The 15858-nt window shown below is 39.5% G+C and overlaps 1 protein-coding gene across 2 annotated transcripts in view; it reads right to left on the bottom strand.

Moving 5' to 3' along the window:
* Positions 1-3093: 3093 nt before the first annotated feature.
* The window catches only part of LOC103189395 (gamma-aminobutyric acid type A receptor subunit gamma2), a 36501-nt gene continuing 23736 nt past the window's right edge, over positions 3094-15858 (bottom strand). The window contains exons 8-11 of one of the 2 annotated variants that reach the window (XM_007909768.2): positions 14752-14904; positions 9949-10151; positions 9039-9062; positions 3094-3665 (exon numbers count right to left, since the gene is read on the bottom strand). In XM_007909768.2, coding sequence (XP_007907959.1) covers positions 3390-3665; positions 9039-9062; positions 9949-10151; positions 14752-14904 — 656 coding nt within the window. In that variant the 3' untranslated portion in view covers positions 3094-3389. The remainder of the gene's footprint in view (positions 3666-9038; positions 9063-9948; positions 10152-14751; positions 14905-15858) is intronic. The other variant, XM_007909770.2, reaches the window with a different exon arrangement.

Consider the following 15858-nt stretch of genomic DNA (forward strand, 5'->3'; position numbering starts at 1 on the left):
ACAGTAGCTTCTCAATGTTTCTGCAGTATTGCTCCACCACTGGAGACCGACAACCAAACTCTGTTAAACCAAACTCCAAACCCATTAAAATGCTCATTAAAATAAGCAACGGGGAACTTCCTTAAATATGACAAGGTTAGATTTTCCATTTAATCCCATGCACTGATAGGAAACAGTTCAGAGGCTTTAGATTATATTGTTTGAAATAAAATTGATCTTCTACTATTCAACAGCTCGACAGTCCTGTGAGGAATATCAGTTTACGGTGTATATTCTAGTCCTGCTTTTACTAAAACCTCTTAACGGTTCAGTGCTTCATATGCATTGCGAGCGGATACTAACAGAAATTGGATCTGAAATGCTTTGTGAAAATTGGACTTAATGTCTAATGTAGCATTTCAATTCTACTGTTGAGCTTTTTAATAATGATTGGACATTCAATTGGCAATACATACTATTGTTATCCAGTATTATTTCATTATCGAGGTCTTTAACCCCACAATCCTCATTATCTTCCATTTTCTTACCATAGAAGCAATAATTCCTGCTATTATTGGCCTCTGGCAATCCAATTGGGATGATGAATATTATTATTACACATTTCAATATTGAAATTTCAGATCTTGTTAGTTTTTTGAGAAGTTGAGGCTTTTCAAAGTTTACAATATAGGGGAGTGTTTCAGAGGAACCATCCTTTATTATACTTTCAGTGAACAGACTTGATCAATCTGGATTTAAAAGCAAAAAATATCAAACATAAGGTGGATGTTCAAATCACAGAATTTAATTGAGCAACAGCAAAGCAAGAGGCAATTCCAGGAATTGTTTCATTAAAATAGTAAAAAAAAGTTTTATTATCACAAAATCACGAGGTTGTCATCAAAGAATACTAATCCTTATAGTTGATAATAATAAGAAATCCTTGTATTTGATATAACGCCTTATCATGCCATCGAAACGTCTCAAAGCGCTTCACAGGAATTTACTGTGAGTGCAAGTGACTGTGTACTTTGCAGGCAAAACGTGGCAATGGTACAGCATAAAGTGATGAGTATTCACAGATAATAAAGGAAAAAAGTTGACAAAAAGCTAAACACAAAGTTACATGGAGCCAATAAATAGAAGTGACTGTTCACAGCAACCTCTGTGAAGTCTAATTAAGCATCACCTGTAATCATGGGTACAGAGGAATTACAGGTGCCCTTAATAGTGCAACAAACCGATGTGTAATGTATAGTTCACTATCTATTTAGAATCAGGGTGACTTGGGGGAATCATTACAATGGAGGCTGCTTAATTGCACAAAGCTGGTCCCCTACCCAATAATCTCTGGTTCCTATACATGCATTCAAATATATAATTCAGGAAAAGGTCACAAAAGTCATATTTGCCAGGTCAAATCCATTTGCTATTTGTGTCAAAAAGTGTTTGCACTTACCTTTTTCTGTAATTACAGCCTCTGTGGTTGTCCTGCATCTCGTGGCTTCTACAACCAATGATGTCTTCCTTTGAAACCCTGGCTATGAGGTGGGATGACATGTTGAGTTTGCTTGCTCCCGGCTTCATTTCTGAGCTCACTCGTTATGTTTAAGGCGCTAATAACCTGCATATCTCAAACTGAAGCGAAATGAAGGTTTAAATCACAGCACGACACTGCCAAACACAGTGCCTTGTACGTGTCATTATCATGGCTGTGGTACGAGTTAAAATCAATGAGCTATAAAGCACATGATTGTTTGGCAATGAGAAATCATCATTCATTGCAGCAACATTCCAGCACAATCAATGGTATTCATGTTCCAGTTGATAGCCACAAGTGAACAGTCTATCACTACTGCACCAGTCCAGGCTTGTATTCAGTTTATTGATACCATCCGGCAGAGTTCGTTCTGTTACAATCGTGTATATAATTACAGATAATTGTATAAAACGTTGCATGAAACTGTCAAGATGTACATCAATATCGTAACAGTGCAACATGCAAGTGTGGTGTGTGCAGTGATTGGAGACCTCAAGGTCAGTGGTCTCAACATGGGGACAATGTCTGCTGCGCTATCATGGCTAGCCTGATGTGGCTAGGTATTTATACCTTTTGCTGACCAATTAGCTTAGCCGTGCTGCATGGTGCAGCATTGCCTTGTCATTCCAAACAGCCAGATATCCCAATCTTTCCCAACGGGAAAGCCCTCAAAATAGAGGCCAGGGACGAGCTGTCAGGGTAAGATTGGAAAGAGAAGGGGTTTGAGGGACATTGACCAACATTATAAGGATCAGTAGAGACCTGGGAGCAGGTTATTTATCTGCCAGCCTTCTCATCTGCACCAAGACGCATGTCTAGGTTTGAGGGAAGAAAGATTACAATAAAAGAAAGTAACGACATGGATAGATCTAGGGATTTACAACTCAATCCCATTATCAGAAACAGACCTGCCAGTTAGCCTGAAATTCCACCAAGCCTCAGCCTTGTAACCCCATCGTGTCTACACTGCCTTGGGACGTCCTCCCGACGTGAAAGTTTTTATTGCACTGTATTGTAAAATTTCAGGTCAATCGGAACCGTGGAAACATTTTAAATTCAATCTGAATCTGGAAGTCGCTTATGTTTAAGAACTACGGAAAACTAACCAGTTTTCAAATTAAGATGAAGAACTGTCTACGATTCTGTGTGATCTCAAACTTTCAGGCAAAATGGTGTCTCGGGCTGAGAAGAGGAATTTTGCCCCTTTGTCTTCGACTGATTAACAGAGATTGTAGAGATTTTAGTGAGATTAATTTTTAACGACAAACAGAAGTAGTTACTATAAGGCTCCACTGCATTTTATTCCCTTCTTGTTAAATAAAAGAAATAAATAGCACATTAGTGCCCAAATCAAAGCAAATAATATACAACGTCATTGGGAAGAAATAAATGTTGAGACCCGATAGTTAGAGCCTGACTGGATTTGAGACACACGTGGCCGTCCTCCACACCAGGGACTCCTGACCAGAACTCTGAAGCTGAAAGGTATTCATTAGTCTGATTCTAGTGCAAATTTCAACTCTGAAAGTGCTTTCCTATTTGTTTCTCTCATGCCACGAGGCAAATAACACACAGATAAGTAGGTGGATTTGGCTTGTTACACATTTCATTCAAATTACAGTCCAGTCCGCCAGAGAGACAGAAAAAAAAGATTTTTTTTATAGAAAAAAAAGATCTTGTAGCATTTTGGCGATCGTTTGACCCAAAGAAAGAAAGAAAAAAACATGCACTGAACTTTCAATCAATCATCTGTGTAAGAGATACTTAAAAATTTACAGCGTTTTTTTTTCTCCTTGAAGATCTAGTTTTTACAGGTGGTTTTAATGGATCTGCACCAGATGGGGCCGAGGCTTATGGCAGCTCTTGATATTTACAGGTAAAGGTAGCCAACCCAATAGACCAGGTTGAACAAACCAAAGGCCGTAGGGAAGAAGATCCTGGCGTACTGGTCAATCTTGGTGACTCGGATGTGTAGCCTTCCTTGTCTCCACGCTCCTGTGCGGCACTCGTCAAAACAGCAGAAGAAGCTGGCGCAATCCTTGCCGTCCAGACACTCATAGCCATACTCCTCGTCTCTCTCCTGCAGGTGTGAGGCGTTGTTCATCTGGACGGCAGCGGATCTGGGGCGAATGTCAACAGTCGGAGCCTATCGCAAATTAACCACAAAGTTCAATTAGGTTATTGTCAGCAAAAGATTGACAATTGTTTCTTCTGGTCATAAAGAAGATAAAAACCTGGAATTCCAAATGTCACTAAAGCTCCTCCCTCTGGAATATTAACCCTCTCATCACAGAAGAGTTTGTGAAGGATTTTATACATAAGCTACGCCCCGAAACTCTGGAACATTCTCCCTCAATTATATCACTTCAATCCCTCAATCCCTCCAACTCGCCCCTTCCTTCCCCATCTTCAGGTCGCGCCTGAAGACCTTCCTAATTGTACTTCCAGTCACCTTTCCCTCTCCCCCCCCACCCGGCTCAGTGTCGTGTTCCGCCAATGTCAGCGCTCTGGGACGCTAGCCTGCATGAGCGGCGCTGTGTAAATGCAAGTTTTTGTTGTTGTGAAATACTTCTCTCAGGGATTCAAATTTAGTTTGTTCTGATCTTTTATTTTCCCAACGAGTCTCTTTCCCACAGCAATAAAAATGCCCTTTTCAGATACATTTCCAATCATACCTGAATAAATGTTTATAAAATAGAGTTGCTTCTTCCAGGCACCATTAAAAAATTGGGATAAATGCTGAGGACGATTTTAAGGCTTCTTGGAAAGCAAAAATGTCACAAAAATACTTTTAAAAAATAACGAATACACAGTGTCATTCCTGAAGATGATTAACAGTTTCACACCGAGACGTGACACATGATTACAATTATTCTTTTTATCTCTTCCACTTAAGTCAGCTTTTACAGGATTTCACAAAAATGTGAAGCCATGAAAAGCAACACGTTCACCACCTGTGATTATTCACATTGCTCTAGTTGTTGTGGGTCAACAGGTCTCGGGTACCCATGAAATCAAAGCAATGATAGCAAAGGGACTTATGTTTAAAGCATTGATCTATCCTCTTTAAGATGCTGATTGATCTGCGGTGCATTTCCAGCAGATCTGTTTCTGCTCCGGCTCCGTGGGATCCACATGCTTCTCTATTCATTGATAATAAAGTGCATTTCAATTGTATCTAATGATTTCCAGTCAATCTGAGCTATCCACCTTTACACAGCTGGTGACGATGCTATTCTGGGATTAGCCTCACATGAGATATAATGTACCATCTACAATCGAACCTCACAATAATGTAGATAATTCGATAAAAGTAGATAATTATTGGGGGAGCACGATTGCAGGGCTATGGGGAGAGAGCGGGGGAGTGGGTTTGATTTGGCAGCTCTTTTCAAAGAGCCGACACAGACACGATGGGCCGAATGGCCTCCTTCTGTGCTGTATAATTCTATGATTCTGTGCCCTACTTATAACCAACTCCCAGTTTTAATGATCCGAACAGCAAGCCAGGAGGGCAATGTAGAGGTGCAGTTCTTTGACTGTCTTACTTGTCTATCTTTTCAAGGTGGGCATTAAAGATCCCATGATATAATTTGAAGTGAGAACTGATGATACTGTATGTATCATCGGAAATTAGTCAATAAGTAAGAACTTGCTTTCTTTTTAGCAATTGTTCCATTGAAGTGCCACAACAGGTAATTACCTTCAAACGGCGGCCACAGGGTGAATCGGCCACTGGCGTCAACAACAGCCATGTGTTGAATAGTCAATCTATTTAATGTCAGGATGGCTGGCAAGGACACACATGGTGGGGGAAATGCTTCTCATTTTAGATAATGGAAACCAAGCTGAATTTTCTTCTCAGCAGTCAGGGACACAGAAACTAACTGCACAATTAATAATTCTTAAAACGGGCTTCCGGCATTCACGTAGCTTTTTATTACTTGGTCGCAATCCAACAAGTTGTAGCAAATTGGCCATATGCTTCAGAAATTCTCTCCCTGTGTGTGTGCTCCAGGGACATACGTGACCTCGAAGCACTACCATGTCACATTGTCACAGCGGCATTGAATGTGCTTGGGAACACAGATATTTTGAGCAACCCTAATCTTTCCAGAATTAACAAATTACTAACTTCAGGTACAATACAATATCGAGCACTAACTGAATCACCCTGTAATGGGCTGTTTACTCATTTACTCAGGTCATTCCTTTTTATATCGCATCCAGAATTCTTTGTTTTTCCTCGTGCCGCGGCACAAGCTGTGATTCACACACAGACAGATGTTCTGTTTCAGCAGGAGGTGAGCGAACAATTCCTCTTCCTTCTAAGTATTAACCCTTTTTATACCGGATTGTGGCAACACACCGCAGAACCTTGTTTCTACTCTGATTAGATTTAACTTTAAATCCTCCATTTAACTAATTTAGCTGTAATTTTCTTACAAAGTTTTCTGCTCTATGCAAGTCCCACAGATATCCTGACCCCAGTCAATCTCTCCGTGATTGAACAAACACCTCACACAAATCAGCAATATTAGCACAAAAGTGTTAATTTGACATATATCAGTCTAATGGCTGATACATTAACAAGTCATTAATTTGTAATTTATTGACTTCTGACATCCCTTTGATCTTAACAACCAAGTCAGGACCGTTTGCTCAGTTGACTTTGTGGCAATAAAATGATTCAGGATAACATCCAGATTCTGGCAAGCAATAGGAGGATTAGACGCCTGTGCAGGATCCTCCACAGGTACCTCGCTGAACAGCCAAACCAGGCAAAGGTTCTTTCCACAAAACAAGGGGATAAAACAGCTACAGTGAAGAGCTGTCCCACACCCCTGACCTCTACCCAGCACATGGGTTGTTCCCTTAGCGCTTTCCAAAGTGCCCACGTCAATGCCACCTGGTAAGTCCCAGGGACATGGCGATGTGACAATACTGTGTAATACGTAGGTAACTGAGGAGCTTGTCTTTTCAGCTAATCTGCTCCCCTGTTCAGAAACTGGTTCAGAAAGTAGGAAGCCTCCTATTTTTTGCTGCAGTTCTGAGATGCTGCCATTCAGGAATGGCAAACGCCCCTCAAAACCAATGTGCAGGGGTCGGTGTGTGACCATCTAGTTCTCCTGTGGGTGATGTGCCTCAGCTAGTTCATGGTTCGAATCCCGAGATTTCTTTGAGTAAAAGGGTCTCCCAAAGTTCAGCAGCCATTTCTGTGAAGTGAACAAATACACAGAGTTTTAGGAGCTGAGGCAAATGTTTTCAATGCTGGGGAATCGCACTTCAAAATGTTTTAATTTTTTTATTAATTGATCGTCAATATTGCATTGTTATTAATGATTATTTTTTATCTCACCAAATAACAACCGCAGTGGGGAGGGGGGATCAACTATTAACCTGTCGATAAACATTTAGCATGTCAAGAAATATATTGAATTACCTTTGGAATTGTGGAGGTTGCTTGGCTAATAAGCAAATCTGAATCACTTTGACATCAAGTTATTTTTGCTCGAGGCTTGTCCATTCCTATTACATAAGTCGAGTTCATCTTCCTTTTCGCAGTGTTTTTCTTTTACACTTTCTAGGACGATCTGTGTTTTGTTGCAATCTTCTGGATCTTACTTTCATTAAATGTTTCAAGTAAAAATTGATTTTGACTCACGCCAGTTGAAACGCTTGTTATTTTTGTTCAAGGCCCATAACAAGACTCATCTCTTTGACCGCACTTTCAGTCATATTTCACCTCCCCATTCCACTCAGCTCCCACTCGGCTGCTCAGGTGCCCATCCAGCAGTTTGAAAGATCCTCGCGATGTGAAAGGCACTAGATAAATGCAATCTTTTCCCTCAAGTGTGTGTTAAGAAGACACGCATAGTTTTAGAACCTTTGGCTTATCTTAATTAATATTTGGAGGTATTTGTGCTGCACACAGCCGGACTAAATGTTTGTTCTGCTATTTAGCAATTTTGGAAAATAAATATCACTACTGTTTCGTGCATTGTCATGTTGCACTCATAAAACTGATAGATCCATTTTAAATTGAAAAACCTATCAGGCACTAAAAACGACATGAACCATATGAGCTAAGTCTGTGGGGATAATAAAACCTGCTCCAACAATGATTCAGAGGTTTGGGATATCAAAATATGCACTCACTTAAGTTAATTAGATCCACTCCCTAATACTTAACTAAATTGCTCTCTTTATTTCAGCAGTGGAAATTCATCATTTATTGCAGCGTTAAACCAGAAGTGGGCAGTTCCATTAGCCCAGCTCATTTTTTGCGTTGGTCAGCAGGGTGTCTGACACGTGCGGAAACCCATCACCGTGTTCAAAAGTCTCCAAAACAACCTGAAAATTCCACATCCATATGGCACCTATACATGGGAATGTAACACAAAGCTCAACATACACTGATGATCTGCCTCTCAACATCTGGGTAGCAAAGTAATCAAGGCTCCAGCTTCCACCTTTTCTCTATAATGCGTGTAACTCTGAATGTTTTTGCCTCGTGTTCTGTTCCTATACTTTGTAGATTACGAACACACTTTGATTTTAATGAAACAGATTGTACAACTGTTTCTCCCAATGACCTTCCTGTTCTGTAGTGATCGACTCAGTTTCGCCCACAAGATATACAGTCACTGCACTTTACAATACTTTTTGTGAAGTGTTTTTGACGTGTTTCGTAGACGAGGTAATGCGCTACATCAAATACAAGGATTCTTATTATTAATGCCAACCCTCTGATATCAGTCCAGAGAGGGAATGCTCACCAGCAAATCATGTCCTAACTTGACACTTATGTATTTTGCAGCATAGTCAACAGATGTCCATAAACAGCAGAACACAAATTGAATTCTCCACTCCCTGGCTCAGGAGACACTGACCATCACCCCAACTGACCAGCTAATCCTGTGCCTATATCGTTGGCCTTGAGATACAATTACAGCTGAGCTAACACACAGCCCCAGTTGAGATTATTTTTTGCAGACTCATTCATCTGCTACAGTGATCTGCAAATCACTTTACCAGGTTTATAATAACTGCTGCACACAAGTCTGAATAAACTATATTGGAACTGACAATCAAATTAAATTAAAAAGGCAATGCCACAACAGTTGCACTAGTGGAAACCTATTCTCTGCCTGTCAGTAAGTTGGAACAAAATTATTTAAAAAAACAATAATCCTTGCATTTGATATAGCGCCTTATCACGTGTTCGAGATGTCTGAAAGCTCTTCACAGGATACACTGTAAAGTGAGTTGACTGTATATTTTGTGGGCGAAACGTGTCCCCAAATGAAGGTATTATTTCTCTGGGATCTTAACCATTATCCCCATTGGTAACATCAATCTGTCGGGAATCACATAAACAGTATACATACCACTGACGAGGAACAAAAGACATACATTCAAACAATGAACATTCTAATTATTGCACTACACATCTATTCACAACTATAGTTTAATTGAAAACGTTTCATGTATTTCTTTGATTGTAAAAATAAAGTACCTTTGACGAAAACATCCGAAGAAGCTTTTCAAAAAAACAGAATGAAAGTGTAAAGAGATACGTAATTATCACACAATGCAAATTAAATTTCAAAACACAATACGGGGGGGAAACAGGACTCAACTAAACAGAATGAACAAGCACTGAAAAGCTTAATTTGATATCAAAAGCAACAGAGATCCATTCTGAATAATGTTGTGCATCTAATAATGTGTTAGACTGAAGTTATCACAATTGAAGTCCAGGGTTAGATAAATCCATAACCGCAAAATGTGAATCAAACTCGGGTATAAATCAATCTTTGTAATCGAACAAAATAAACAAAAATTGCATCCTACTGCCTTATATTTAATAATGAGTATGAAGATATAATTTCTACATCAGATTTACCCAGTACAGTAATCAGCCAAGTTCAAGTGAAAGGCTTGTTAAAGGACTCAGCGTGGAGGCGATGAGTGATCATGATTTAAGGAGTAGGTTTGTCCAGCACTTCCTATGCATGTATCTTATAGTGAATACAGATCTAACAAGCATCTGAGCTGGATCAACTCGTCTCGTTTGATCAAGTGAGCATGCTTAATGAAATGCACTAAATCACAGGATGTCCTTTTACTGTCGCAGTGAAAAATGAAAGCAACAGTCCCATGATATGCTACATTTATGGCCAGCGGCAAACAGAATAGATGCCATTCTAATCTGAATCCACGTCTATACATATTTGTAAAGACTAAAAAGCAGGTTCCGATACGCTCAGGATTTCTGAGCTCTGGCAGTCAGGCCTTAAAACCCTCCTGAGGAAATGCTTTCTTCTTAAAAACCGCAGCAAAACACATTCTTAATCACTGATAATGGCTACGAATTATAATAACTGGGAATAAAAAAATAATCTTATATTGAAAATGGTACGTACCCGATTCCTCCGCTTGTCTTTGACTTTGCTGGGCTTTCTGTTACTGACAAAGTAATGCAAGGTCCCATATTCTATCAGGGCAGCAAACACAAAGATAAAGCAGACAGATACAAAGAGATCCATCGCTGTCACATAGGACACCTTGGGTAGCGATTTACGAGCAATGGTACTCAGGGTGGTCATCGTCAGCACAGTGGTGATCCCTGCAATGAAAGAACAACTGTTAAGAAAGGCGAGTGACAAGGCTTAGGTTGGTAAGAATCCTTGCATTTGATACAGCGCCTTTCACGTCAGGAGGACACCTCAAAGAGCTTCACACCATTCACTTTAAAGTGTATTAAGTGTATTTTGTAATGTATTGTTAAGTGTATTGGTAGGCCAACGCAACAGCCAATTTGTGGACAGCCATGAAGTGAATAATCAACTTTATCTGGGTGGTGGTGGTGGGGGGGGAATTGTTGGCTGGGGCATCAGGAGAAAATCTCTTCTCTTCACAAATACTGCCGCGAGATCCTTAAGGTCCACCCGATACTCAGTTTAATGTCTCATCCGAAGGTCAGCACCTCCATCAGTGCAGTGCACCTCACATACTCTATTGGATCGTCAGCTTGGACTGTGAGTTCAAAGTGGGGTATGAACCTCTTCCGACTTAGAAGCAAGAGTGCTACCGACTGAGTCAGGCTGACAACTAAATGGATTGATGCTCAAGTTCTGAAATTCCTATTGCCTAATGGAAGCAAAAAAAACAGGAGATGGAAAAAGCCTGTACCTCCATCAATAAACCTGAGCTGGTAAAATTTCACTTGTTTTTAAACGGGAGGGTAGATTTATATAGTATATACATCCTGAATTAATTCTACTCTGTGCAAAAATAATAATAATAATCCTCGCATTTGATATAGTGCTTTTCACGTCTTCTAGACGTCCCAAAGCGCTTCACAGAATATGCTGTAAAGTGAATTTGACTGTATATTTGTGGGCGAACACGGCAGATAATTGCGCACAGCAATGTCCCACAAACAGTCGTGGATTGAAAATGACCAATTTATTACTGTTTTTGTTTTTTTGGAGGGATTATTATTATTAAATTGAGGGATTAAAATGAACTGGAATATAATAAAACGTGATCAGCAGGGAAACAGTTTAATCAACAAATCGATCAACATATTTTAGCATTATAATAAATGTCTAATAACGTGTTTGAAAATGTGGCCTCATCCTCTTCACCCCCGCCCACTCTCTCCAGGTTTCCAATTATGTCCTCCATAGTAAGTAATTCCAATAATGTGAAACGTTTGGTGAATTTGATTTGCTGCTGTATTGTACAATGAATGGATTGTGTTTATTCCTCTCCCTCTATCCTGAAGGCAATGACTCATGCTTGAGACTGTTCTTTGAATGTCAGTTACCCTCCAGTGCTTTGACCATGTCTTTGTCCTTGTATGAGTCTAGGTGATTGGGTCCATCCACATGCTGAGTGCCATCGCAGGCAAACTCTTTATTGCATGTTTAAAATCAGCAATACCATTAAATCCTGTAATGCTTATGAAAAGATTGCTAGCGCAGGAGAATAATAAGCTATTGTACATGTTAGCAGACTATGGAAAAGGAAACCATAAGTGAGCTGCTAATGTCGTCATCCATTCCTTAGAGGCCATCATTAAATAGCCATCAGGAGGAATCAATGAATTTTCTCTCTTCATCCAAAGCATCAACCTATGGATACCTTGGCAGAAATCAAACTGAGGACAATCAGAGATTACATCCGGGTTATATCAGATTACATCAGCCATTATCTAATTAAATGGCGGAACAGGCTCGACGGGCTGAATGGCCTACTCCTGTTCCTATGGTTTGTCCTGTTTTGTGTGGTTCACTCTCACTCTCGCCAGTGGATTTACCCAATACACCACATGTCTCATCTATGTAAAATGATACGAACCACATTATCTAAGTGGAATAGCCTAATGGTGGATGCTCACATTGGCAGGAAGCGAGGGCTGATGGTAACATCTGGTGAAGGAGATGCCATGTAAGGGGAAAACTCCTTTGTTGCCTAAAAGGGAGAATAAATCCCATGGTTTCTCAGCCGTTCGCTTATGGGTTCCAAAGTGGGAGCCTCAACACACAGAGTATTACTCCAGGGGGAGTCAAGGAGAACTCGGTTTGCCCTGGACTTTTCACAGACATAAAAGTACTGAAGAAATGTTGTTATTTGCTCTTTCAATGGGATTTTGTATAAGAAAACAAAAGGGGGGAAAAGGGGAAATTCAGAATTACATTTAAAAATGAATTAATTTAAATAATTATTAATATAATAGCTTCAGTGTTTTGAAAGACTTTTTTTTAAAAAGAGAAAAATAAAATAAACAATTCGTAGAGCACTTTACAGTAAACTGAAGCACTTTGTAACTTGTCGTTTACCTCCCGACGGGAAAGGCAAATGCCAGGAATATTTTTGAAACATCTTTAAAACCTTGACTATGGAATAACTGAGCAAAGCAGGAGAGCTAAACATCTTCAGGGTTACACAGGGTAGTTCAGGAGATAAAGTAAGCAATACGTTTGCTCGGTCATGAACTGCTGGCGTTTCCCATTAAGAATTGATGGCGTGGCAGAAATAATATGAAGTGGTAGCTCATGGAGGACAAGGCACAAGCCACAATTCCCAATCCAATGTTAAATCCAAACTAACATTCTACGTTCTTCCTCTGTACACTGGATCAGGCATCTGTTTTGTATAAGATATGTCTTGTTGTTGTTAAGTGTTTTCAATTACTTTTGCTTTTGGATTGCTGGTTAGATTGAGCTGCTGAAGATGCTTGGAATAGGTTCTAGACTGAGCATCATAAACGCAGTGCAGTGAGGGGTAATGAGAAATCAGGTGCATTGCCTCAGACTCTTAATCCCCATTACCTGGCAAAATTGAGAATTGGAACCAAATAGAATAAGGCAATAGAATCTACATCTGTGCAGCCATCATCATCATCATCATAATCCTTGCATTTGATATAGCGCCTTTCAGATTTAGGAGGACATCTCAAAGCACTTTATATGATTTACTGTAAAGAGTGGTGACTGTGTGTTTCGTAGAACGTTGCAGCCAATTGGCACCCCGCAATGTCTCACAAATTAGTTATAAAAGGAATGATGAGTTTTATCTGTTCACATTAGCTAGCTAGACAATTATTAATAAAGATACTTGGCAGAAAACCTCTGAAGTGAAGGAAATATGGGAACATATCCATAAGTTATATCATACATGTACTTTTAATGAGCTGTTCTCATTAATGTCAAATATCTGTAATCATTGGATGCGGTTTGAACAAGATGAATGATCAGCTTATGGTAGAGGATATTTGCTGTCACTGTTTGGTGTGCTCTCACCTCTGCCAAAGCCTCAGTTTTAAAATTAAAGCAAACAGGACATCCCACCAGATATCATGACAACGAAACTAAAACGTTTGTATAAATTAGTCAATCAATGTCATTGAGATCTGGAAAATATTTGGTTGTTAAACCTACCTAGAGAGTGAGTTTCTCCCAGTGTCCTGGCCTAGAATCTCACCATAAAATTGGCTGTTTGTGAGACACTACTGTGTGCAAATTGCTGTTGCATTTGCGCATAAAACATACACTCACTCCACTTTATAGTGCATCTGGGAAACGCTTTGAGAAGTCCTCCTGACATGAACTAATGTAAGGATAACTATTATTGCATCACTGCACCTAACTCAGTCAAAAGACATAGACATTTATCTTCAGATCATGTGTTGAATGGCGCTACAAAACCTAAATATCTGTCGTAAATATCTCTCAAAAGGTTACCTGCTATGGCCAACCATTCCCATCCACTTGAAGTTCACTATTATGGTCACTTCTTGAATAACTATAAGTTGCTGTAACATTTGTTATTCCATTAACAGACTTGGCCAAAAAGCACTTGAGAACCAAAAGTCCTGAATGTATTATGATATTCCATCCATAAACCGAATAAATATTGGATCCAGAAGAGTCCTATTTCCCTTAACTGTGTAGAACAGGTACGCGAGAGCTTCTGGCATTGCATTATTCTGTGTAGGCGGAATTGCGGTTGTTACAACAGCAAAGAAAACTCATCTGAGGAAGTTAGTTTGTCAGGTTACATTAGGCTGATGTTTCTACCCGTATATAAATTTGAAAGAGATCTGGTGAGAATCATATCTAGCAGTTGTTATACAAGGGGCTTTATGAAAATCCATATGATGGAAACACAGAACATATTACTTTTCAGCAATGAAATTGCACCGGGAGGGATTGTAAGATATGTGGATAAAGCAGCTTATTTCAATTCAGTTCTACGGTTCTGAAAGAGAACCAGCTTCAAATTAAAACTGAATCAAAGAATTTTCTACAATTCTGCACAATCTAATATTCTGAAGGCAAAATAATCTCCCAGTTGAAGAATGGATGGAATTCTATGGGAGTTTGGGCACTTCCTGGTTTGGGGAATTTGTTTTCTGCTTCTTGTTCCCATTTGTAAATGCATTTCAAGCCTCAACTTGGTGTGAGCAGAATCTGTATCAAAGCACAATTAGCAATCGTAGACTGATAAGAATATCAATCCCTATTGGCTCCATGAACAGTTCAAAGACAAGCTTGTGATCAACTTCAGCCAAATGTTTGGGCCAAGTTCAGAAGACCTGAAACAAATCTGCAGAAACCTTACAATCTAAGTTCCTGGTCTTCTGAAAATATGCTCATCAGTAACAACTTACACTTATAGAAGTCCAAGTTGTTACATAGGATTTAAGCATTCCATACCTAATGATGTCCTCGCTGGTACAGCATCTTTATTGATCCAGAATGATACCCAGGATAAAACGACAGTCAGTATACAAGGAATGTAGGTCTGAATAGTGAAATAGCCCATCCGTCTGCTTAGGTCAAAGTACACTGCCATAACAACGTAATCTCCTGCAGAAAAGAAAGAAGTTGTTTTAATGAGTCTCGCACTCAAGACAAACTAACAAATTGTACATCACACATCCCCTAACTGCTGTTTTTATTCACACTGTAACCAAAGACACTGAACCTAATTGTAGGGTCAAATAGAACTTATTGGTGCCATAGAGAGCAGCTAAAACAGTTAACAAACTTTGGAGTTCATAATGTCCATGGCTTTGTACCACACAATGCAATCCATTGCTCACTCAGCAATTGGGAGTGAGACCTGAAGCAACAGGTTATATATATACATTGACATTTTCTTGTTGTCCAATCTTCAAAATCAAAGCAACAGGAATGTTATATAAAAAGGTTTCAAAGCGCTTCACAATTAATTACTGTCAAATACAGTGATGGTTTTTGTAGGCAAACACAGCAGCTATTTGCGTCAGCAATGTCCCACAAACAGCCATGAGGTGAATGACCAATTAATCTGGCAGATTGTTAGCCAGAACACGGAGAAAAAAAATCTCCCATCTCCGCCCGAGTAGTGTTGCAGGATCTTTGGAGTCAGGCAGTTGTTAAAGGCACGTTAACCTTCCATAGAATCAAACAAGGAAATGAGAGAAACTTGAAGGAGAATTTTTAAAAATATGGCAACCATTGAAGACAATGTGATTTGACTCTCAGAAGACTCATTACTTCATAAAAGCCGCCTCCAGATGCGTGCGTCAACATGCCATGTAAAATCGATTGATCTCTGTGGTTCTTCTGGAGGTAAATACATCCCAGGGCTCCTTTAGTTGAAGCTTAATCATCCAGACTGATAAAAACAGACAAGGAAGACAATCTAGTTGCAATGTATAAATATTCATTGGCTTTCTCAAAAGCAACGCACAGAAACAATGTTTGGAAATTAAACCCACTTTAATAAGCTTTCCCACTTGCCCCCGAAAAATAAATCCTCCTTTTCAAAGATGGAAA

This window comes from Callorhinchus milii, unplaced genomic scaffold (assembly GCF_018977255.1).
Source record: "Callorhinchus milii isolate IMCB2004 unplaced genomic scaffold, IMCB_Cmil_1.0 Scaffold13, whole genome shotgun sequence".
NCBI classification, from domain to species: Eukaryota; Metazoa; Chordata; class Chondrichthyes; order Chimaeriformes; family Callorhinchidae; genus Callorhinchus; species Callorhinchus milii.